The 27,202-nt window shown below is 36.6% G+C and overlaps 1 protein-coding gene across 1 annotated transcript in view; it reads right to left on the bottom strand.

Moving 5' to 3' along the window:
* grin2a (glutamate receptor, ionotropic, N-methyl D-aspartate 2A) overlaps positions 1-27,202 on the bottom strand; it is a 303,301-nt gene that overhangs the window by 36,100 nt on the left and 239,999 nt on the right. The window contains exons 5-8 of the mRNA XM_031893562.1: positions 26,566-26,680; positions 3,114-3,319; positions 1,426-1,594; positions 1,144-1,297 (exon numbers count right to left, since the gene is read on the bottom strand). Coding sequence (XP_031749422.1) covers positions 1,144-1,297; positions 1,426-1,594; positions 3,114-3,319; positions 26,566-26,680 — 644 coding nt within the window. The remainder of the gene's footprint in view (positions 1-1,143; positions 1,298-1,425; positions 1,595-3,113; positions 3,320-26,565; positions 26,681-27,202) is intronic.

The following is a 27,202-nucleotide window of genomic DNA, read 5'->3' as shown; positions in this document are numbered from 1 at the left end:
ACCCAATCCATGTCAAGTGGTACAGTTTATCCTTACACTCCTATCAAGTGGTACAGTCCATCCCTCCATTTTTAAGTGATACAGTTCACTTAAAAGTAGTGGGTGGAGATGAACTGGGCTTGACTTGACACTGGTGGGGGAGTGGACTGTATCACTTGATGGGGGGTGGACTGTACTTTTTGAAATGGGGAGGGAGATTGAACTTACCATTTTACATTGGAGAGTGGACCATACCACTTGACAGAAGAAGGGGGACTGATAGACAATACCACTTGACAAGGAAGGGTGAGATGGTCTGTACCACTTGACTATGGGAGGGATGGGCATACCACTTGACAGTACTGGGGGAGATGGAACGTACCATTTGACAATGGAGGGAGGAGATGGGCAGTACCATTTAACAGTAGTGGGTGAGATGGACTGTACTATTTGACAAGGCAGAAGGAATTTGGACTGAACCACTTGACAGGCAGTTGGACCTTACCACTTGGCAAAGGAGGGGGAGATGAACTGGACCACATGATTTGCGTGTGGATGTACCATTTAACGGGGGATAGCATGTATAACTAGTGATGAGCAAATTTTTTCACCAGGCATAGATTTGGAGCGAATTTCCACATTTTGCCACTGGCGAATTGTTTTGCGAAACTCCCGACAGCGAAAAATTTGTCACACGTCAAAAAAAGTTGCGGTCGCATCAAAATGGGCATGGTCATGGCAAAATAGGCACGGCGCGTAATAAGGGCCCGCGGTCGCAGCAAAAATGCCCGCGAGCGACAAAAAAAAGACACGGTCGACAAAAAAATTGCACGATAAACACGTTTCACAAATTTTTCAGGACAGATTCGCTCATCACTATGTATAACTTGACAAGGGGGAGATGGACTGTAACAATTAAGCCGGGGGTGAGCTGTACCACTGGGAAATGAGGGCAAACCACTTGAAAATGGGGTTAGTTTTATTTCTATCTGTTTGCTTCATGATATTGCTGTATATATATTATGGAAATCATTTCTAATAATTATTATTATTGTCATAATTAACAAACATAGAAATGTTTGTTGTTTTCTTTAAATTAAAATTATAAACACTTGAATTGAAATCAATTGACCAATTAGCAAAATGTAAATTAGACAAACTTACCTAAAAATGCTGATGGAGAAACGGTGCCATTGCTACGTGATACCATAACACTAATTCCAGTTTCAACAAATGGCACTGAAAAATCAACTGCTTCTGAACGCTCTTCATTGATTGTGAGTGAACCCACGGCCATAACTGCTCGTTTATAAACCACCTAATCGATGGATAAAAATAGCAGGAAGACAAATGATAAATGTGTCATGTATGGTACAATCACCATTCCTTAAACAATGGATATAGTAACAAGTTCTTACTAAAGAGCTTTTACCTAACAGAACTTACTTCACCAATCATTCCATTCCAAACATTCTTGATTTTTTTCCCATGCTTCCCATTTGTAACCAGGTAAAGGTCATATGTGAATTTCACAGTCTTTGAAAGTTTCTTTAAAATATCTATGCAGAATCCTTTGCAGCACTTTTTTACTGATGTACCTTCAGTTGTTGAGTTGCTACAAGAGAGAAGAAAACATTCTTTTTTTGATTGACAGTAAATAGGTGTCAAAGGGCTATAACAACGTTGAATAACACATCCCACTTTTGCAAAAATTATTTTCTACTATTTGTGACAATAATGCTTTGTGGCAAAAATGTCAGAAAAAATAGTTTACATAATTAACCCTCTACATGCTGGTGATCAAAAACTTTCCTTTGCCTTGTTCCCTCAGTTCCTTCAATAGTGAGAATTTGCATGTTCTTTAGGCAATGATAAATCCATTCTTGAGGATTTTGATACATGACTAGGACTAAAGGGAGGGTTTTGAGAACAGATAATGATGGTTATGGTTTGAAGTTCCTCCCCATACTGACTTGCATTGCATAAGTTTAACTGAAATAATTGCTAATTTTTGTGGTTGGGGGTTGTTCACTTTTAATTGAACTGTTAAGTGATATTATGGGGTATTTTGCAACTGGTTTTCATTTTTTATTTGTTGGGGTTTTTAAATCATTTAGCATGGGTCCAATTTACCCTAAAACTAGGCAGTGGTTTGAACAAAAAGTGGAAAATAAATAGGAGTGGGCCTGAATAGAGATAATATTAATAATAATAGAATAAGATAATAGAAAAAGATAATTTCAGTAATAACAATTAAAATTGTCTGCTGTGGTTAGCGATCCCCATTTTAAACCTGTAAAGAGGTATAAGAGGAAAGCAAACAAAATTATTACAAACATACAAAGACTAAATGAGAATATGCCAAAAATGCCATAGAATATGCTATAATATCTTAAAAATCAGGTGCACTCCCTTTATGAATTTCATGCAGTATATGGCACATGATGATATTTATAGCAGTCAAACACTTTTGAACTGACACACTGATTAAATCTATACAGTTAAAATACCAGAACTGAAATATACAAATTTCTGACATTTTTTTAAAGGGCCAGTAAAACCTAAATTGCCCCACCTGAACAAATAGTTAAAATAATAAGTTATAGTCATTAATGGTGCTCCATGTTAACTTACATCAATGTAGGGGTAGAAGAGACTTTGCCATTATTGTTAGTGCCCCTCGCCATCTCCATCATATTTACATGCCCTGTACCATCCCCAGCTCCAACATCACATAAGTCTTTTCTCTCTTGTAGAAAGGTTTTTGTCTGATCACACTATTTGGTAATGGGCTAAAGACATTGTTACTTATTGTGTATTTTTTGATATAGCATCCCAAATAATGAAGTCGTAGGAGGATAGACCTACTGTATTATTAAAGGTGCTTAGAATGCATTATTATAAAAAAAAAAAAGTCTGGTGTTCCTGTTCTTTTGGTCAGACAAATACATTTAAGTGGAATCTTATCTTGGTGTTAGAAGCTATAGTGTAAGAGGTATGTAGAAATCTAAATACATCATGATTACAAGAGTTGTATGTTGATCAAGGAACACTTTCTAATTTGTATATAAAGGTCAGGACAGAGTTGTGGCATTTGATTATTTTTTAGTAGGTAAAGAAAAAAAAGTACTTACTTTAACCGAAAATACTTTCTACATGGCACAGTGTTTCTCACACATGTTCCTGTCAGGTAGTCAACATTTTCAACAATCACAAATGGAGCTTCTTCTAAAGTGACAATGCTTAAATGGTTGTCATCAGGATCACTGTCCAGGGAAGCTGTAATCCTGGGCCACACGGGATATTTCATGTTTAAACTTTTGTTCTCCCATTTCCCCACCTGTTATACAAATATATCACAGTTATGATTTGTTAAGGTTAATCTTTACTATTAGTTTAAAAGTAGAACATTTCAATAATGTTAAATCTAACTTAAAACCATGCTAAGGGTTGGTGCAGTTTCAAGGTTTCTTTCTTTAAGCATATTTGCTTTATAATATAATAAGATTTCCCTTAAAAATATTTATGACAATATAGTAGAATGACACAGACCTAGTAATTCAATACAGATTGTAATTAGTATGCCGTTATCTTTGAAAGTCAACGTCCCTTAGTATTTTAAAAGAAACTAGGATGAGAACAGCTGTTGGATGAGAAGAGAACAGATCTCAGCTCTGGTCAAAAGAATTCATTTCATAAATGGTGATTGCTTGTCTTTACTTTTACGTTAGCTAAGTCATAAATATACTTGTTATAAATATACTTGTTATTTAACAAGGTAGTTTCTATCAATGTAATAAGAATAAACAACTCTGTGTAAAATATATATGTATATAATACATCCAGTACCTAGGAAAACTGATCAATCTATAAACAGGCATTACAGTATTTACCCAAGGGATAGATGCACATTGTTCTTTCAAAGACAGTTAGAAATAGTAACGCAATCTATTATTAATCCTATGACAGAAAGTCATTAGCTTTCAGTGCAATGTTTCTGGTTTTCAAGAAAACCTGTATGACATAGACAAGAATAGTCTATGACTATAGTCTTTGACTTGGATTTCTATAACACAAATGCAAGTTGCATGTTTTAATCATTAGGATACTTCTTGTCATGTTATATATGTTGTTTTATATATGTCATGTTGTATATGTAGATATATATGTAGTTTTACTGACTTTTAAGACTAAAGGGCTTATTTACTAGTGCAACAGCAACTAGATGCAGTAAATGCATGTACAAATGACTTTTAGTAAACATACTTTCATTAAAAGAAGCTCCTTGCACCTTCTATTCTAAATCAAGTATAAGTGTCCCTATTGACACATGGGAACATAGGAGCTACCACCACCTTCAAACTGGTGATAAATAGGGCACAGCAGACTTGCACCTAAAGAATCACATATAGTCATTGTTTTGAGTTCAAGTGATGGAAATTATATGATCTTGATTTGCATCAATATGTCAAACATAACTTAACCTTGCAGGTACAATTACACTAGAACTGTGGAGAAATGCTCTATTCCGAGTAAAAAATATGTCAATTTGTATTTAAAATTGCACTTTGCTCTGTTTGTGAATGACCCCTTAAAGTGATACTGACACCAAAAGAAAAATATGAACCTACTTCTAAACCTACCTATAGGTCATGTTGACTGTTTTTTCCTAAAAGTCCTGCTCCTCTACATAAATCCTACTGAAGATCCTGAACCCGACTGTCTGGCAGCCCGACTGTAGCTTCTCAATCTGTCAAAAGGACTACGTCATAAACTGGGAGGATTCAGCTTGCTGTTTGCTTCAAGGAGCTCCCCCTCCCTCCCTCGCATAGCATTGCATGGCGTTGTAAACTAGATAGCAGGCAGGCTTAATCTTTTCATTGCCTGCCTACTGCAAAGGGCTGTGCCCCCCCCTCTGCTCTTTGCACAAAGAATTAAATAGCAGGCCAGCTTAAGCTTTCCCATGCCTGCCTGCCTGCTTCTAAGGGCTCTCCCTCCCCCTCACCACATTACACATAGACAACTGAGCTGAGCTTGTCACACACTGGCTGAAAGCAGAAGGGGCGTTGCAGGTTTGTGATTGGGCTTATTTATTCACTTGGGAGGCATTTAAATTAAAACCCGGAAGAGGGGAACAAAAAACTTTGCAGATTTAGTTTATAAGGAATTTAAAGCTCATACAAATTAAAACACAACAGCAGGTGTAAAAAATGTTTTTAATTGGCTGTCAGTATCACTTTAAGTAAAAAGAAGCCACCCCTGATTGCACAAATGGTCTGAGCCCTAGGATTAAACATGTGCTTTAGTAAAACCCAAGTACAGTGCACTTTGCTGATGGCAAGAATCATTAAGGCACGCAAGAAGCAACACACATCTTGTCATCAATGTTTCCCTTATGGGACACTTGTGAAACTAAACAGATTCTCTTTAATCAATAATAGGATTGTTATCAGTATCACAGTGCTAGCCTATTTGATGGCTGAGTTGCCCTAAGCCCAGCATTACTGGCCAAAGCAAACCTATTAAGAGAAGTGGTGTTAGAGGCCGAAGACACAGTATCAGCAGGATGAAAAGTAGACAATTAATACATATAAGTTTTTTTGTCATTTAAGTTTGTATGTTAGCCCAATGCACTGAACAGCCAAACAATCATTCTTTCTTATAAATCATCAATAATAGAACAGTTCTATTGGAGTCTGTAGATGCTCAGGAGAAAATTTAATAAGAACATTTTTAATTATTCTTCATTTTCAGATTTAAAATGTAAAAAAGGGGGGTACAGAAGGCAAAAGGAGTAGGAAGGGAAAAACCATATATCGATATTTAACCAACAAACTAAATTGGTGACAAGTCAAGAAAACAAGTTACTTTCTGTTACAAAAAAAGAGAAACCAAAATATAGGTGTTTCCAAAGTAGGACCTGTCTTCTGGTACCTAAAGTGATGAACATACATACACTCTTAACCTTATGTGAGTGATGTAGATTTTAAAAAAGAGAGCCTTGGCTCCCAAATTTTACAGTATACTTTGCTAGCATTGTTGTGTATAATGTGTGTAATTTCTTCAAGTTTTCTGATCTCTTCCTCCTAGATATCACCACTCCGTATGTGGTGGAGGGAGAACCTTCTTCCAATATCTAGGAATCAATGTTCTGCCTGCACTGAGCAAGTGCAAGGTAAGTATATCAGATAACACAATATTATTTTCAGGTACAGTGTTTAGCAAGATTAAGGGTATATTAATTGTTATTTGAGTAATTTTAGCAACATCATGTAAAATCCTGTCCCAATATTGTTTCAGGATCGGAGATGTATACCAAATGTAAACATGTGTACCTTTGTCTTGCCCACTTCTCCAGCATAACTCTGAGCCGTTGGGAAACAATTTATCTATTTATAATTAATCTCCCTGATTTTTGTGGTGCAGCTATAAATGTTTCCCATAATTGATCAGGAATTGTTATATTCAAATATTTTTCCTTTTCCCTATGAGAGGATTGCAGTGTTTCTCAGCAAAAGTCTATAAAATATTAAGACTGACTTGCTTATATTACTCAGTTGGTCCATTAAGCTTTCCCAGTTTGTTAATGACCTATTCCATCCTGTCTCTTTCTTTGTATGTATATAATTATGCAGTTGATGGTAATTCCATACATCTCGGGGATGGCATCCCCACATTTTTTGTATATCTGCTAATGGCATTACTTTATTGTTTTTAAATTAAATCAACTATTTTCGTAGGTCTGTCATCTTTTTGTTGCCATTTGTTGCAAATACACCTGGGTCCAAACTGGTCTAAACAAGGGATTATTTATCAATGGTTGTAATATGTAAGAAGATTTTGTCAGAAGCCTGGGTTCTCTATTGTTAAACCACACCTCAAACGTTGGTCCAGCTAAGGGATGAGACTGTAGTGTTTTTGGTAGCATCGCAAGATTATCCCATAAGTATTTGACCATAGGTACTGTATATTGGAACTTAATTGTTCTAAATCTACCCAGTTTTTTTTGGTGTTTTAAGAGACCATAATTTTATGTATGATACAGTCGCAAGAAAAAGTATGTGAACCCTTTGGAATTATATGGATTTCTGCACAAATTGGTCATAAAATGTGATCTGATCTTCATCTAAGTCACAACAATAGACAATCACAGTCTACTTATACTAATACCACACAAATAATTAAATGTTTCCATGTTTTTATTGAACACACCATGTAAATATTCACAGTGCAGGTTTGCAAAAGTTCCACAGCAGTACTGGCAAAATATTCTGTGGACAGATGAAACCAAAGTTGAGTTGTTTGGAAGAAACACACAGCACTATGTGTGGAGAAAACCTCATCCCAACTGTGAAGTATGTGGTGGGGGCATCATGGTTTGGGACTGCTTTGCTGCGTCAGGGCCTGGACAGATTGCTATCATCGAAGGAAAAATTAATTCCCAAGTTTATCAATACATTTTGCAGGAGAACTTAAGGCCATCTGTCCACCAGCTGAAGCTCAGCACAAGATGGGTGTTGCAACAGCACAACGACCCAAAGCATAGAAGTAAATCAACAACAGAATGGCTTAAACAGAAGAAAATACGCCTTCTGGAGTGGCCCAGTCAGAGTCCTGACCTCAACCCGATTGAGATGCTGTGGCATGACCTCAAGAAAGCGATTTACACCAGACATCCCAAGAATATTGCTGAACTGAAACAGTTCTGTAAAGAGGAATGGTCAAGAATTACTCCTGACCGTTGTGCACGTCTGATCTGCAACTACAGGAAACATTTGGTTGAAGTTATTGCTCCCAATGGAGGTTCAACCAGTTATTAAATCCAAGGATTCACATACTATTTCCACCTGCACCGTGAATGTCTACATGGTGTGTTCAATAAAAACATGGAAACATTTAATTATTTGTGTGGTATTAGTTTAAGCAGAAATCCATATAATTCCAAAGGGTTCACATACTTTTTTTTGCAACTATAAGTGTATTGGGAGGTAGTATCTGGGAGAGTTGATCCTTCCCTGTCTTTCGGAAGTATTAGTTGTCTGTATTGTAACCTGGGGTGTTTCCCTGTCCATACAAATTTTATCATTATCCCTTTTACCTTTTTTAAAAAGGTGATTGGTATTGATATTGGGAGTGTTTGTAGATAGTATATAATTTTTGGCATTAGTATAATTTTTATAGTTTGAATAATGCCCATCCAAGAGAGGTTTAATCTATTCCAAGAGTCTTTAAAATGTTGTATAAAAGGGATCAGGGATATATAATTGCTTTGGCAAAGCTCAATAGGATCGGAGGAGATCCTGACTACTAAGTATTTGATATTTTCCTTTTACCATTTTGCTCTAACGTGTTCTTAATATTGCCCAATACTTTTATATTGAAAATTTCTGACTTAGTATGCACTTTAAAATTGAATAGAGACCCAAAGTATCTATCAGGCAAAGCAATTGGGTAAGGAGATTATTGATTTAGAGATAAACAATAAAAGGTTGTCTGCAAATGCTGCAATTTTGTATTCTTTTTCATTTGCTATAATTCCTGAAATGTTACGGCTGAGTCTTATATGAGATAAATAAAAAGCAGGGGAGACAGGGGCAGCCCTGCCTTGTGCCATTATGTATGTTAACTGAGGGGGATACCCTTATTCTTGCAAAGGGTTCTTGATATAATGCTAAAATATGTTTTATTGTTGTTTCCCCCAGGCCAAAGTCAGACAATGCTTGAGAAAGATCCATGAGACTCTATCAAATGCCTTTTCAGCATCTTTGGTAAATATTAGGGAGGGAAGCTTTTTGATTTTGAAGATCTTTACCAGGTTTGGGAATATGTGCCTCTTTAACTTGTTAGAAGGGACCTCTCTTTCTTTTAATCTTTATAATATAAGGAGCTATAATCTTATATCCCTGGACTTTTTCCTACAGCTAATAAGTCAATGGTTTCATTAATCTCTTGGGTTGCGAACAGCAAATCTATAGATATTCTCTGGTGCTCTGGCAGAGGGCGAGGTTAGCTTGAGTCTAGTGTTCTTATTTTGTATAGAGTCTGATAGTACAGGTATGGGATCTGTTATCCGGAAACCTATTACCAGAGAGTTCCGAATTACAGAAAGGTCGTCTCCCATAGACTCTATTAAAAGCAAATAATTTTGATTTTTGAAAATGATTTCCTTTTTCTCTGTAATAATAAAACAGTACCTTGTACTTGATCCCAACTAAGATATAAGAAATCCTTATTGGAGGCAAAACAAGCCTATTGGGTGTATTCAATATTTAAATGATTTTTAAGATCCCTTATCCAGAAAACCCCAGGTCCCGAGCATTCTGGATAACAGGTCCCATACCTGTACTGTTGGAAAGTCTTGGCTATATTCTGCGTACATAATTTATCTTCTTATCATTATCTTTTATTGAGGTAACATGTGTAGAGGGGTTTAATTTCTTTAATGTATTTGCAAAGTGCTCGTTACATTTGTCTCCTAGGTTCGTTGATCCAGTATAGTTTTAGCTGCAATCTTTTATTAATTGTGCATAGGTGTCTACTGCCAAGCTTGTTTTATGAACTTGTTCTAATGTGCAGATTTCTTGTAAAAGGGTGTTTATGTCTTTTTCTTTCTCTTTTTTTAGTTTGCAAAGAGCTATCAGCTGACCTCTCAAGACGCATTTCTTTGTTTCATATAAGGTTGCAGGTAGGATATCCAAAGAAGAGTTTTTTATTATATGTTGTACCATATCACCTATCTTTGTTTTTATATCCTTTTTATGAAGGAATAAGTCATTAAATTTCCATGTATAATCCTTTAAAATTGTTTGGGTGATTGTAAAGGAAAAAGCATGGGGGAGTATGGTCAGAATGTAGATTATGTCCTAGGGAGGCCTGTCCTGCTAAATGTAACCATGCTTGTGAAATAAATATATAATCAATACTTGAATAAACTATGATTTGTAAATGTGTGAAATGCCTTTGGGGTGGAGTACCCTCCAGGTGTCAATTAAATGCAGATCAGTCAGACATTGTTTTAACCTTTTGAAACCCTTATAGGGAATATGGCTCTTACCTTTGGAGGAACCTAAAATTGGGTTTAACATTAGATGAAGATAACCAGAGATAACCAAACACACCAAAAAGGATTTTAATTATCTAAAAGATTTATATAAAAAGGGTAGCTGGGCCTGATTTGAAACATACACATTGGCGATGGTTACTCTTAATTCAGCAACCATCCTTTCAGAAAGATATAGCTACTTTAATTGTCACTTTTTTTATCTTGTAGTTTAAAGGGAAGGTCTTAATAAATTATTGTCATTACCCCTGTTTTTTTATTTTTGTGGGTTATTGCTGAGGTATATCTGGGGGTAGCGTTTCTATTCTTATTTAGGACAGCGACTTTTCTTAAAATGAGTTTCTTGGATTAATACAATGTTTTCTGCATTGCAAGAAGACTTTGGATCTCCCCACTGGTTCATTTAGCCCATTAACATATAGCTAAGTACTTTACACAGTGACAAGGCCATTTTTGCATATGCTTTTTATAGTTCTACCTGCATAAAGGGGCAGAAGAAGGAGGAGAAAGGGCACACAAACAGGGTATGTATAACAGTGCTGCAATGGGACACCAGTTCTGTTTGGGAAAGCGAATGTCACTTTTCTTGCTGCCTCTCCCTCTCCAATTTATTTTTTTGTGCTTTGCCCATCTTTACTTTTTTTCAGTATGTTTACTGCCTTGGCTGGTATCTTATCAGAGCTCCTATCTTATGCAACCATTCGGTGAGAAGGTAAGCCACTCCCTAGTGAAAACATTTTTAATAAAGTTTAAGTAATACTGACTGGAAATTTCCTATTTTAACAAATGCAGTAGTGTCTATGAAGATTTTCATTTATCCAGGTCATGGTATATCTAGTATAAATAAATCTAAAGCAACTGGACTTGTTAGGCAATCACTGAAGACGTTTCACTACTCATCCGAGCAGCTTCTTCAGTTCAACTTCAGTTGAACTGAAGAAGCTGCTCGCATGAGTAGTGAAACGTCTTCAATGATTACCAAACAAGTCCAGTTGCTTTAGATTTATTTATACTAGATAAATGCAGTAGTATTATGCCATAATGAATATATGCATACCACCTGCGCAGCTCTGGCTAATGCACATTTTTGCAAAATGTAAGGCCACACCTCCAGTGGGGGAAATATATTTCATTCGATAGATGCCCTTTAAACCCGTTCCTAATTTTAAAATGAATGGAGTTTTAGTTCTTTCATTAAAAAGACCTACTGTATGTGATATTATGACAGTCTATCTATATAAGCATTTCTCTGGTTCATGAAGAATGGATATTTTAGGTCAGTTATTGTTGAATTTGGAGAATTTATTTTAGCTATTGCTATAATAAGCAAGTGGACACAATACAGTATATGAGTTATTTAATTGGTCAGCCTCATTTACTTAACTTTTACTAAAAATAAGGGATAAAACAAAGAAAGATGTATTTGTATATACTAAAAACAGGGATATGCAGAACATTATACTGCAAGCAGCAGCACGCCCTGCAATTTCCACACACTGCATGTGTTATGTAAACTCATTTAGTAGGTTGTCAGACTGTATTTATCTTTTAAATGATTTTCTTTTACTGGAAAAGAGCAAGCACAAAAATACTCGAACTGCTTTCTCCAAGTGGCAAATACAAGTAGATGTGATTGCTAATCCTGAACACTATACCTTATCTTTAAAAATGATTTCTAAAGCAACTGCTGAGCTAGCAAATGTTTTCAACTTTTCTGTAGGCACAGTGCCCCCTGCTGACAAAATAGCAAAATAAAGTGATAATAAAGTTACAATAGAAAGATTCATTATTAAAGGGTACAAGTTTGAATCACTGAGAGCAAATTAATGTTCATTAACTAGTTTTAATTTTAAACACAAGTTCCTAGAATACATATACATACATAAGATGAGATGTGATAATTATAGTACAATTATACTGATAATTATAGTACAATTATTGCACAATTTTGATACAGACCAGCACCAATCTAAAAACTGTTAGATCTAAAAAATGGACACTTCTCTGAGTGAAATTTTTAAATACCAGTCTTAATCAGAACCATTTCTTTTACCAACTATTATTCTTATAGCCCTTCTCCACTGAAATGTAGATTTTGGACAAACTACATTACCCAGAAGTTTTTCTTCTAAAGCTTTGCAGGTTTTATTTGGACAACTTGCCTTAACCCTTTAAGTGCCAGCAGAACTTCACAGTTCCACTTCTGGAACAAGATTTAAAGCTCTAAATAAAAAAAAAAGAAAAATTGCTATATTTTATGATATAGGGATTTATACCAGAAAATTTTATTTTATGGGCAAAAATTCAACTGATTCAGAAATACCAGACTTCCTATTTTTTAACCATGTTCACTATTAATAACACTGGCATGAAGCATCATTTTTTCCAGCTAGGCAGGTAATTACCAACCAAGTATAATCCCTACCACCACCTATGGGTGCAGGGTTCATCAGTAACCATGTGCTTCCTACGTACAGGTCATTGTTGTGCTGCCAAGCACAGTGCTCTGCTCTTCCTGCTGGGAGCAATGCATAAGGGTTAGGCACAAGCACACAGTATACGGTGCTCTAAATACGGTGGGCTCAGTCAGTTTTGCCAATACCTGATTTGTATAGTTTTATGCAGATTTTGGACTTCTATAGATCAAAATCTCCCAGCAGTAAATTACGGAATTTTCAAAGCATTACAGCAGAATACGGCATACTTTAGATTCCAAAGCCAAAAATCCTGGAACATTAGGTTTACTCCAGGAAACCATATATTTTTGAAAAGTACACATTTCCACTTCCACTTTCAAGCATCTTATCTCCCACAAACCATTAGGTACCAATAAAAAAAACATCCTTAATATGAAAGCCAAGGGTTCACGGAACAGTTTGATGCCCATTCTGCATAGGATCACCAATGTATCTGGCATTTAGAGACCACAAAACGGAAGTTAGTGCATACAAATTGCCCCTCAGATCTCTTCAGCTACTGAAAATTCAACACATTTACTGCATTTTCATGGGGGTAAACACACAAAAAAAAACCATTAACCCCCCCAAAACCATATATTTTGGAAACTACACATTCAGGTGAAATCAAAATGGGCCCCATGTCTTTCTACTCCAAACTACAGTCGCCAAAATTGGCAGTTTGATTTAATCACCTGGCAGCTAAAAATCACCTCAAAGCTTCCACTTTCAATCACCTTGTCCCCCACATAGCATTTGTTGTAAACAATGATGTTATAACTGAAATAAGGTTTCTAGAATTAATATTGAAAAATAGGATTTATTTTCATTCGAATATGCTGTTACAGATGAAGCCTATGAGGCACTAAATGATCAATTCTTGATTTAGTAAGAAAGCTTGTCACAGGAGGAGGGTCATAAAGACCCTTAAAAAGGAGCCAAAAAAAAAAAAAAGAGTCTCATGTACGTAGATCAGGGTATGTAAGAATGAAACTCCCAAATTTATAAATGTCTCTATAACCCAGACTCCTTTACCATCCTATAAGTAATAAAAAAAACACTAGGTTTGTCCAGGGTCAGTGACTCGTAGTAACCAAGAAGATGTTTACTTTTAAACAGATGAATTGCTTCCTGCTGATTTGTTGCAAATGTTAGTGCATCTAGGCACACATAGTGGCTTTTATTACATAACCCTATATTTTTTTTAGTAGCTCAAAAACAAAATGAATTGCAGTCCATATTTACATTGTTCATGGGCACCATGATAGTTAAAAAGCATGACCGTGGCATCGCCTACCCTGTGCTCCTTTGACTGACTAACAATAAAATGTGTGACGCCATCCTTTTTGGAGTGATACTGGCCAGAGCTTTATTATAATAATGTGTTAATAATATTAACACTTCACATCACAGTTATATAACAATAAATGGTAAGAGAGAGTGCTCTGTAAGTCTGTCCTCCCAAAACAACGGCCCTTGATGTCCTCTAGGCGCAGCATCCTGGCTCAGAGAACTTGCCCCTCCTCACTCTATAACCAACTGCTACTGTGTGATGGTTCCCAAGGGTCCAACCCATATCCTGTAATAGGTTGCCACCAATCCAACCAACTATGGCCACCTACCTTAGGGTTTAAACCATTGACCAAACACATGCCTTCTCGTGTCACCAACTCACACCCCTGGGACTGACAAGGGCCCCTCTAAGAGCTATGACGAACCTTTTGGTAAAACTATTTATGGTCAGACTGTTATTTTCCCACTATTACCTTACCCAAGCTAATTAATAACTGGTGTACCCACAACTCTCCAAGGCCATATGCGTGACAACTAGCAAAACAACAGACTTAAACAGTGTCCGACTGGGACTCCAGGGACCCACCAGAAAACCTTAGACCCTAGGCCCACTCTCGAAGCTATATTTCCTCCTTTCCTCACTCAATCTCTTTATTCTCCTAGTCACTTTTATTTACATGCTAGCATCTATCCTTCCATCTATTTCTCCTCTTTCATCCCTTTCCCGCCTAACTTTGGTTTATCGGGCACTTGAAACATGCCCCTAGCCACACCCCCAAAAACACATAGTTGCTTGCGACTTGATTGCCCAGTATTTGCGATATGCGCATAAAAAGAACTGGCATAAAAATAAATCAACCTACGCAATGTAATACATATGTGATTGCTTGTGTGCACAAAATGGCGCATAATCATGAATGCATCAGCTTGTGCACTGCGATGCGCTGATAAATGAGCCCCACTGTGTGGTGTGCACATTTTTTTTAGGCTTATTTAGGACATGCCTGCTTTTTGACCTCTTCCCTTGACAACACCTACTTAAGGTCAAGGCCACAAAAAAAATATATATGTTAGCATGTTATGCTTTGCAACTGCTGCTACCAATGCAGTCACATTGCTGCTGCTGTTACACCGCTGTTGCTGTCAATGCAAAAGCAGCTCCCTTAAAGCAGAATAATGGTGAGCCACAAAAGTGGGGACATTCTTGAGCCAATAGTTTTGGATGGGAACTCTGTACAAGGATACTTTACCCCAGGGACCAAGGTCCAGAAGCGGGGCCCGTTTCCCTTAAAATGGGGCCTTAACAGGACCCTAGATCTGAAACCCTTTGCTACACTGATGAGATGGTGTAACAGAGCATTCAGGATCTTGTGCGCTCATATTTTTGTGTTTGCTCTCAATGTTCTTGACACATAAAGCATTAACCATTTTCTGGAAGCAGAACAAAATCCAAAACAAATTTAACAAATAGTTTGCTTTCTACCAGTGATACACTATTTGCTATATACAACCTAATGTTTGTCTTTTTTCACTAATTTATTGTTATTGTTTTTTCCTAAAGAAAAAGCAGCATTAGCTGCAGGATGCTTATCTGTTTCAAGATCACAAAATGGGTACTATGAAGTTCAGTAATGTGTGACCACATGGGATTTTTCCTTCTTTTAAAAAAAGGGGTGAGAGGAAAATAAACATCAAGTTTCTCATAACTGCATACAAGTATCCCAGTGAGACTATTGGACACAAGTGTGTAATTCCAGTTAGCAGATTGCTTTTCTGAGCCAGCTGGTGTCTCCCTTAAGAATGTCTGTGATGACACATTTCTTCAATCTACGATTATGCTTTCTGTGGGAATTTAATGTGTATGACAACAGAAAGATAGACAGCAGTTTAAAAGCTCTAGAAGGAAATTCAGGGTGGTAAATTGCAGTTGCAGTGCGGAGCTGATGACAGAGAATTACTCTGATTTTATTTCCTTTCTGCAGAAACATAAACTCTGCCTTTTGTCTGTGTTCCGACATTTCACATCCTTTTTATTGTTTATATTTACTTGTATTAAAAGGTCCTTTGTACAAAAACCGAATTATTTAGTTAGTTTCATTAATTTGATTTCATGTGTATCTTTTCAATGACAAAGAACACCTTTTAATGACTTAATGCTTAAATTAACACTCTAGTGAAGACCTTAGCAGGCAAACTAATGACCTTTCACTTGAATGTTGCTTCTCTTTATACATAAATGTTCAATGTTGGCCTTGATACTGTCTGACCTTACACACTCATTTACCATGCCCCACACATTGTGCAAAGTGCAAAAAAAAAAAAGGCCACAATCATTTTTTTTGCACTTTGCACTTATTAAAGTCCAGGAAAGCCCTGGAGCTATAAGCACAGGGGCTGCATGACAAGGGATCCGAATAACCAGCAGCCAGATTACACTGGTTTATGTTTAGAGATTGGCAGAACTAGGTTCAACTGTGATTAGGTGAGAAGGAAAGAAAGCTGGCCTGGGGGGCGGAGAAAATGAGAGGGATGTGATGTCAGAAAAAAGAAACACTCACTTCCGTATCTTCTGACCAGGTAGAAACATCCCACCCACCCTCCCACTTTTTGCATATTATGTAAAATGTCAGGAGTTTCTTTTCTTTTTGTTTTCATATTATATATTAATAACTGAATGTGGATGTTTTCCTGAATGCATTGTTATATTGTGCTTTCTGTATCTTTATACAGTATAAACTTGAAAGTCAGCATTGTATTTAATTCATGTTAACTACGATTGCTTGATCCAGGGAATGTTTCCGATCGCCAAGGGGGTCAGGAAGGAATTTTCTCCTTCATGAAGTATAATTGGAACGGCAGAGCATAGTAGCGACCTCTTATGGAATTATGGCTTTAGAATATTGACTTGGGTTAGGCTGGCAAGGTCCTATTTAATTGATAAAATGTGAATAAATGCTGTGGACATTTTCTCCACCTCTGTCTCCTGGTGTTTCATTAAGGTATGTAACAAGAGGGTTCAGTGGGGTGCCTCAAGGCAAAGGGTTAATTGAGGAGTCCCCTTGTCATGTGGCATGCCCCATGCATCAAGCACTAACTGCATTAGTCAGCACTCGATCTAAGCATAAGCATCCCCCCCCACAGCCAATCCACGCAAATTGCATGTCATTTACATGTTCAAATTAGGAAGCATCAGGAGGTGTAGCCTACATTGAGGCCCTATCCTTATCATAGTAATGACAGGGCTGAACTACAACTCCTGATGCTGCACTCTGGATTTTTTATCTGGCACTTGGAGTAGAGTCCAACAAGTTGTCTGTAAGTGAGCCCTATATGTACACTAGTGAAACTGGAAGGAGATCCCTGTACCATAGAGCTCACAATCAAAGTAGGGAGGTGATTTATGGACATAAACAGAAGTAGAAAGTGCTGCAGTTTATAGTGGTTGCCATTGCATCATAAATGCCAGGACTAAGTAAGACGTCATGCAAGTGCTACAGTGTAAGTATATGGGTTAATTTTAGAAGACAGGAAGAAGTCCAGCAGCACTCTTATTAACATGCAGGTGATTTGTGAAAAAAAACCCTGAAAAATAAGGCAACATTTTGGCCTTTCTGCCAGCCGTTTATCAATCCTAAAAACTATGTACAGAAGGGAAGGTTCTCTACAAAGGAATTCTGGAATGGCATTGCACAGGTAAGGAGAAACAATGCCATTCCGGTACAGCAGTGTCAGTGGGTGATGCAACCAGGCAGTGACTCTGATAGGATTAGAGGAGATGACCAGGAATTTATGAAGACACAAAAAAGAGACATGTAGTTAGATGCAGAGGAGTGAAAGCCTATGGAACTCATTAGAAGTAGTTGTGTGAGTTGTGTCATTGCTTAAGAATAAGGATATCAGCATTACAAAGGCCTGTTTTTTCTTATATTAGAGGCGACCAATTGTAGGTCTGGGTGCTATTATCTGAAAACCCATTATTCCAAATGCTCGGAAAGCTAGCAGTATTATCTCCACAGTGTACTGTTAAAACAAGTAATTCTTTACTTGTTCCTGATTTGCTGATTTCATTGTATTCTTAATCTTAGCCTTATTTTCATCTCCTACTGAAAGTGGGCTCTACAGTCCTATATGAGCTCAAACGGCAGCTTTTGAAGTCTTATATAAATGAAGCTTTTTTTTTTTTTTTTAAAAATAAGGACAACTGCAAGTTATATTAATTTGGTAATTCCATTTTAATTTTCAGTTTTCTTGGATCTAAAGGAAACAACTGGAAAAAGTAGTAGTTGTATTGCAGTAGTAGTAAGACGGGTTTTTCAAAATAAAAACCACAGAGTAATATATTATTATAATAAATAATTAGACCTCCTAATAGTGTCACTGAGTTTTTAATGTCAAGAGTAAAATAAAAAGTTTGATAACTTTTTTGTCTTTTAGAACCATTTGTGATAAAACCCCCTATGTCTTTGTCCAAATAAACTATGTATATGTGTCAGCGTTTATGACAACTACTTTAAGATAACAGTATTTTTTTTTTTTTGCTGTACTACATATGTTTGAAGATAATGAAATTAGGACAAAATGCAGGTGTAAGCACCATACTGCATAATATAAGTAGGGAGGGGGAAGGATATTTACCTAGATTTTCGACCATGTTAATTATGATTAAGACAACATATTACTAAGATTAAGCTAGGTTACTTATTAAAATTACCTCAATGAAAATTGGGGAAGGATAAAAACAAATAAATAAAAGTAACAACAATATATTTTTACCTTAAAAGGTTTTATATAAGATATATTAAGTTCAATCAATGTCGAATATAGGTTTGTCTTTTAGGGTGAAGACACATGGAGCTACTAGCAGCAGCTACTTGACACAGCTACTAAAATGGACAATGCTGATCATTTACTGATAATTGTTTCTATGCGTGTTATAGCGGAGGCAATTCTCAGTATTGTCTATGGCAGGGATTTTCTGGAGTTTAGTAGCTGTGAAAAGTAATTGCTACTAAGTAGCTCTGTGTGTCTTTACCCTTAGTTGAACACACTATTGTAGTGTTAACCTTGCTAGGAAGTAACATGAACCTTGTCAATTAATTGAAATTCATTTGGTGTTATTTATTAATTGTTAAAATTACCATTCTGTTTTTAAACAGAGACTCTAATACTAGGTTCTTTTAGTCACTGGCCACATTCCCCTGCCCACACTCATAAAGTAATAAAAGTTAAATAACTTCAGGGAACTGAACATGTGATTTAAGGAGTTTTGTTTCAGCAGAGGACAAAGCAAGGCATGCATTTTGAACCATTAAAATGGCAGTTACACCTACCTTCGTTTTGATCATACAGTATGTCCCTGTACAGCTCTGCAGCATACAGTAGGTCAATGGTCAATACCCCTCTCAAAATCATACCCTCAAGTATTTCTCAATTATTTATGGATAGACATGAGATAGAAATTACCTTAGAGATTTTTGTAGCATTTGTTATTTTTTCACAGCATGTTTAATTATTCAACTCCCAAAAAGCAGAACTGAGTTAAAAAGTTGGTTATCTAAAACCTTTTATTTCTTTGAGTTTTTACCCGACTAACGCTGTGAATTTTTATTTTGAAAACACAGAAGCAGTCAATCAACCTCTAAAGAAGATATCTTAGGGCATCAAAATACTGTATTTTAAACGGAGTTAAATAAAATATATTGCAAGTTTCAAGAACACCTCTACCATGTCAGAATACAAATAATGTTATTCAGTTTAAACACTTTTAAAAAAAGAATAAGATCTGTATAGCAGCAAAAGTTTACCCCACTATGTCAGTTTACAAACACAAATGCCATTATGTGCGCAAAATTGTTTTCTGTGAGCAACAAAGTTCTTTGTTTTAACCTCTTTTATTCTGCATCTATCATTCTGTTTGTTTATCTATCTGTCTATATCTATCTATCTATCTATCTGTCTATATTTATATAAGATTCACAGTGAATCTTTCACAGATTCAATGAGTTTTCTTGTATGTTAACTTTGATGCAGAATTTGCCAAATGGGCTTTGAACTTTTAGGGAAGCTCTAGGCTCATTACATATTCCTTTATGCACCCCAGTTTATGATACTGTACAAAGTGAGCTTGGTCTAGAAAACTATGTCCATATGTAAAGATCACCCTTGCTTACTATAACTTCAAGTTCTACCATTTTTCTGACTGCTTTTCTCATCAGCGCATATGCCCGCAGTGTTTGGTATGAAGACTTTTTAGTTACTGCTTTCTTTTATCTATTCACTTCCTTGAATGCTATGACTTAAATAAATCAATCATAATAACAGGACTTCATTCCAAATTCAGGCAGTCTTGGGGACTGAAATCTTTAAATACCTGCAACTCCTGCTGTTCCGAGGTTTATAGTAAGGCATCCACTTAAACACTTAGGATTCCTTCTCCTCCTCTAACCCACTTGGCCTCTCCCTCAGGAATTTGCTTTGACTGTTGGGTGCTGAGCATGCTCAGTTCTTCTCAGGTCAGATTACTAGACACACCCTCTATATTCAGAGCCAATAAAGAGATGGTGTTGCTGTTTCCCATAAAAACTGCTCTAGCTGTCTGCTCCTATCTCTTGCCTTTGCCTTGTAAGCCTGCATTATTGATTGCATGAATGTTACAGTGCGCATGTGCTGTTTGCAGATGTAAATGCCACTGGTGATGTGTCCGATGGAAAATGGCCACCAGGTGAAAGTTGATATTTGCTTTAGGAAAATGTGATGGTGCTGGCAAACAGAGGGGATATATATAGTACAAATAATGTCATTTAGTGTGGGAGATATGTCAAACTTATATACAATGTAGGAAAAGGAAGGCTTTATATATCCTTTAAGTTTATCACATCTGGTCATGTCTGGTATTTAGGAAGTATGATAGGAGAACAATAAAAAAACATGAAAAGTCTGTCCAAGAAGCTACAAAAACTAAGCTGGATCTTGTAAACAACTATACAAAAGTGAATGTGCAATCTGAAGGTTAAAGGTTTAACTCTGCTCAAGGAGGGACTATAGTAAGAAGAATTCTCTGTTCAAATTTGCAAGCACAAAAAGGGTCAAAGTTGACTTCTTATCTCATTGTGACATACAGTGGCTTATCCTTGTAAACATGCTGGCAGCATAAGGACATGCAGTTGCATTGCAGCATTGCACTAAGTAATGAGGGAAGAAAAGGATGCAGAAGCAGTGGAAACATAAACTCTACAAAGATTCTGTCCTGGTAGGAAACAAACCAAGCCTCATCTCTGCAAAACATTATACTTTACCTCTGTGCAGGTTTCTTCTTTGTGATTCAATAAATAGAGAATGCATAGAACATTTACAATCTATGATGGTGGGTATAATCTTACCCAGTGATGAAGAAACACAGCTTAACTTGCAGTTTCTGTCTGCATTATATCTATGCCCATGTCTAACAGGCAGATTCAATTTTATTGTTATTTACTGTATATATATTTCTATGTAGTTTGTAAAAAAAATTCTCAAACTATGACAACATTGTGGAAAAAAAGAAACATCAAGTACCTGCGGGCTGTGGTTTGGAGGAGATCTTTGCAGAAGTATAAAAGGGATATTACAATATAAATCCACATATAGGCAGAAAACCTGAACTACTTTACATTTAATGCTCACAATAAGCAGACCCAAATAGCAACAAGTCAATGGGAAAAGGAAATATTGTGCTAAAAATATATTTACCAAATGCAGTAACAGCTGTTCTAGCATGGAATAAATACAAATGTTAACTTCTGAAAAACAATCCTTATAAGATTCCAATGTATGCACTTGTGTACTTATTCCTTTAAGGTTGTTTTAATGCTTTCTACATAATACATATGAAGAGTTCAGACTGCCATTGCTTAATGCAATGCTCAGCACCCACCAATAATTTTATTTTGCTAGTAATATTCCACATGAGTGTAATCTCTATCTCTATCGACATACCTTCTGGCACTGACAGTGTTACACTCAACGTGTGGGACAAGCCTGAATCACTCCACAGTGGTATTGGGAGAGACTGTGTACCTGGTACTTACTAGCACAGTGCCTCTACCTAGTAGGGTCCGGAAGTGCACCTACGGGAGGCCCTACTAGATACAATAATAATGCACACACAGTATGATAAACTAAATAATCTAATACATCAACACTAATAACAAAATTGCAAAGGCAAAGATTGCCTCACTAACTAACTCTGCCAGCGCAAGCTGTCTCACTGACTGTGTAAAGTTCATTAACTCCATCCAATAAAACACAGTCTCTGGAATCTTTCAGGGCTCCTTTAGTGCACTGTCACTTTAAATAGAAATATCCAAAATCCCTTAGCATGTGTTACACTGAATCTTCAGGCGAGTCCAGCACCTACAGACATACAGTGTGACTACCAGCCACTTTAGACACTAAAAGAAAGGGATCCCCCTACAGCCCCTGCACCCCTTCAGTCAGGATTTCTCTCAGGATCTCTCTCTCTTTCCAGGTACAGTATCTGCTTTCTCTGTACCAGTCAGTTCTAAAGTACAGCTTCTTGTGGGGCCTTTCAGCTCTCTGAGTCTATATGCAGCTTTCTGTGATGGCATACACGCCATCGCAATTTGCTGAAGTCACCAAAGTTGCCTTGAGAGGAAACTTCGAGTGAGTTTGGCAAATCATGGCACCTCATATGCCATCCCACTGCATGTGGGAGATATGCTGATTTACATTCTAGCCGGTGGGATGGCATTGCGGGTGTGTCACTGCCCTTAGACAGACGCTCATTCTCTTATCTCAAAACACATTGACGGATAAATTTGCCCTTACAGAAGGGAGACAAGCAAACTAGATGACATGTAGGATTACCAAGAAACAAAAAAACCCATCATCATAAAATTGTATTTTATTTTCATGGCCTTCGAAGGCTAGCTATGCCCAAGAAATAAATTAGAACATTTGTGCCTAATCTCAGGCTGGACATGACATGCTGACAAGACACAGGATAGAGAGAAAAACCATACAGAGAAAACAATAACCACTGGGGTCTGAATAGAATATGTATCCAGATGCAGATGGTAAAATTCCCTGCAGAATATAAAGCAGCTGTTCACAAATACCTTAGGATGTATACCTTAGTAGTCACGGATTCCAAACAGCCGATGGTGGTTCAGGGATAAGAACTGACCTGATACCTGTGTTTTAACTGAGGCCCTACACTAAGGCAACAGTGTCGGTAGAGGAGACTACTCACAGCTAACCTCTCCTTGTTGGAGCTATAAACTGCTCTTTCTAACTAAACTAACTATCTCACTTTCCTAGAAAATGCTATGAAAGATTCTCATTCATAGGGTCCCTGTTTCCTGACTTCACTAGTGTTTAGATGGTTCTCTAAGGTATATGGCTTACTGGGCCCTGTTGATCTCAGACTCAGTGAAACTTCCACCTGAGTCAACAGATGCAGCCAAAGAGGAAGATCCACACCTTTGTAAAGCACAATATTAGAGTGTAAAGGGAGTGGTCTACCCTTAAACCAATAAGGCACAAGATGCTAATATCAAACTAGATACTTTGCCCAGTAACAAGAAGAAATAAGAAATGGTAGGTTTTAAAGCCATAAAGGCATATTAACCCTATGGGTCCCTACAATTGTTTCAATTGACAGAGCCACCAGGGCAGAAAATATAAAAGGACAGGTTCTAATAGCAATTATATACAGTATATACACATAACTCAAAAACCATTACAAATGTGTAATGAAAATATATTACAAAGTTGCCTTGAATTATGTTCTTTTATTAGGCAAAAAATTACTTTTGGGGTTGACATCTCCTTTAAGCAAGAAGCATGCTTTTCACTTCACTACTGCTCATGCATCATGCCTGGGCTTTTAAAGAACAAAGATTTTGAAAATGATCACTCCCTGATGGTGCAGTTTTTTGCTATCTGTGCTCACTGGATTGTGCCTAACATTTGGCACCCCCCAGTGTTTAACCTTTCCTAAAATTTACAGAAAATGACATGCATTACCTTATAGGGATTGTAAAATAATTTTATTTTTTGAGATGCAGTTGCATAAAGATCTTATGGTTAAAAGTAAATCATTATTATAAAAAGTACAAGCCATGGGTAGGCAGATGTGTTATTTTGTGTGTCAGACAGATTCTCTATTTCATTTTTGACCCAATTCTGTTACATTCTTCTTCATCAGCAGACCATCCTGTCCAAGTGTGATATAAAGATAAACATCTAAAAGTACACAATGTTAAAATGTTAGCTAATTCCTCCTATTTGCTAAGCAGTTTTCATGGAAATATAAAAATGAACTGACACAGCACCAGAGCAACTCGATCTGTAGCTGGAGCTTCCCATTTTCAACCAGCTTCTGGGGATCATTGCTATAAAAAAACATTCTTGTAGGTTTATCAATGCTGTATATTTAAAGCAAGATAAATGTTTCCTGACATTGCAGCAGAATATTGTTAGGCGTAGTAAATCTGGGAAGAATTAAAACAAGCTAAGCACTCCTTTCAAAGAACAAACACTGACTATACTATGCTAAGAAGACAATTGCTTTAGCTAAGTATAACCAAATTAATAGTCAAATGAAACTAAAGATGGCCATACAGATTAAGATCTGTTCATTGGCAAGAGGGCTAAACAAGCAGATCGTCTCCTGATATGCCCACCTGAGGTGGGCAATATCAGGCTAACTTGATTGTATGCCCCCAAGGCCAAAGATTGAATTAAAACATCGGGTATAGGGCTGTTGGGCTGACGATCACATCAACGCGCCGATGTGGTCTTCAAACCAAGGGGAAAATCAAACACCTGGCCAATTTTCAAAAAAGATATTAATCAGGGGGACCCATCAGAGGGCCTCATACATGGGTGGATAAGCTGCCACAGGACTCAAATCAGCAGCTTAAATCTACCCGTGTATGGCCACCTTAACACATTTATAAATCTGACACACAAGGCTAAGCTAATAGCTTCCATTGCACTCAATCAGGAATCAGTTTATTTTGTTAGAATAGTGTAGGCAATGTGCGTTCTTGCAGCCTTCCCCTTTGAAGCTGACAGAGTGAAAGGTTCCAGCTACCAACCAACCTGCTGCTGCTGTGCTGTCAGTTCATGTTTTTCCTGCAGCAGAAGAAATTAAAAGAAAAAATGGTTAAAAGTTTTTGTATGGCGAGGTGTATGGTATGGTATTGCTGTTTGTATGTCCTTTACACTGTGCTTGCTTGCTTCTCATATTTAAACAAGATGGTGTAGGTACATTACCGAATGAAATGGAGCAGATTGTGATTATAATCTACAAGAACAATATTGTTTTAGAATAAAAAGATGTAGACGCAATGTCTACATCAATTTAGACATATGTCAGACATGCCTGCAAGTGTGTTACTGTATGTAATCATGCTAATTAAGTATGAATTCTAATGTCATTATCACTCTAAAGGGGTAAATGGAACAATGCATTGCCTTTTATTAACATTGCTGTTAAAGAGGAAACACAACCAACTTTGCAACGTGTAAAATGTACAGTTTATTTTTATTTAATCATCTCCTTCCACACTCCTTCACAGCATATTATTTCATAACAATAATACTAATAATTATAACTATTATTTTGACTTCACATGTTTTGCAGCTTTTTCCTCTCCTAATTGATGTAGGTTTCCTAAAACTGCACTAGACACACACATATTGGGGATGCTTCATAATAAACTCTCAAATTTCTTAACACAGAGCACTAAAATGTCACATCTACGTTTGCAATACTTCATATAGGTTGGGGTTGTTTTCTCTGGACAAAAGGCGCTTGCGAGGTGACATGATTACTCTGTACAAGTACATTAGAGGGGATTATAGGCAGATAGGGTTTGTTCTTTTTTACTTCATGAACTTCATGGATGGATTAATATATACTATATAAATGTAGATACATGTGGTTTGTTTACATTTGGTCTGTGTGCCTCACAAGACTTACATAATGATGTCAATCAGGTTTCCACTCCTGCCCATGAGTGTTTTTAGGGCATTGTATTTGTTTGGCACAGCCATTTGGTCACCCAGCTAAAACGTTAGTCTCCCAGATAAATGCATATTTAAAATGTTATAAGCCCCATGCAGGCGAATCTTCTTTGTAACATTGGAATACATATGCAGATGTACTGCACTCAGACTTTGTTTGTACTACTACACAGTGATATCAGTACTTATTTATATACTTAAGGAGCACTCAAGTATAATAAAATGGCTTCCTGAGTGCAAATGAAAATAGTAATAAAGATAGAATGCATTGCACTCTACACTCTACTTGTGCTCTCTATCTTTATCCTTATAAATATATACCATATAAAGGAAATCTCTGGAGCCTTCATTAAAAGTATTCCATCCAACATTTCTGCTACACGTACCAGAAATATACCATTTGGGGCTTGCTGAAATCACTAAAGCCACAAATTACAAGTATTCCTCCCAACATTCCCCTGTGTACATGCACTTATGAGAAATTTACTGTGTAGAGCTGCGGCAAAATGTCTGCAGCTCAATTTTAGTTGTATTCCCTAACTTGCAAGGAACAAGACTAAGTTCAAGAATTTAAGCATCATTTTATTAATATGCTATTGTGTTTGCACTTGCTGGGCCCGGTCTTTGTTGTCAGTCCTAAAGCCCCCGGTAAGATCAACTAATTGACATTTGAATATTAGAATTAGAAATGCTATTTGTCATATTTACTTATTCAGGCAAACTTTGAGATATAAAATAGGTTACCTTCTCCCACTCTCTATCCATATTCAACAATAAAACCACTAGTTTTGGATTTGCTTGATATCCATCTTCGGTAAAGGACAAATCCTTGCCATCCCAAGTTACATTTATCATGAATCTGCCAAAAGAAAAAAAAAAGTCAGCCAACCATCAAGTTTTTAATTAACAAATAAATTCAGTTTTGATGTTACTAGGGATGTGTATGTAAATAGACTCATTTACACATTTAACAAAGATATTCCTTTAATCAGAAATATATTACATTTTGTTTGGTTGAATTATTTGCACATATTGTTACTTATAAGCTTATCTAACTTTGCTTCAATAAACTTTGGAATATGAAGACAAATGGAATTTAAAAATATTTAATTATTTTGTTCTTGGTATGTTTTAAAAAGAAACAAACTTCAGCTGGTATAACATTGTGCTTATTGACAATTGAATTAAAGTTCCTAAATAGTACTTTTTACAAAAACTATTTATCTACAAAGGTCTGAATTACGAGAAGGCCATCTCTCATAGACTCCATTTTAATAAAATAATTAAAATTTTTAAAAATAATTTCCCTTTTATCTGTAATAATAAAACAGTACCTTATCCCAACTAAGATATAATGAATTCTTATTAATGGCAAAACAAT

The sequence above is a fragment of the Xenopus tropicalis genome, chromosome 9 (genome assembly GCF_000004195.4).
Source record: "Xenopus tropicalis strain Nigerian chromosome 9, UCB_Xtro_10.0, whole genome shotgun sequence".
Lineage (NCBI taxonomy): Eukaryota > Metazoa > Chordata > Amphibia > Anura > Pipidae > Xenopus > Xenopus tropicalis.
The sequence above is the reverse complement of the archived record's forward strand: the minus strand, read 5'-3'. Positions and strand labels throughout refer to the sequence as shown.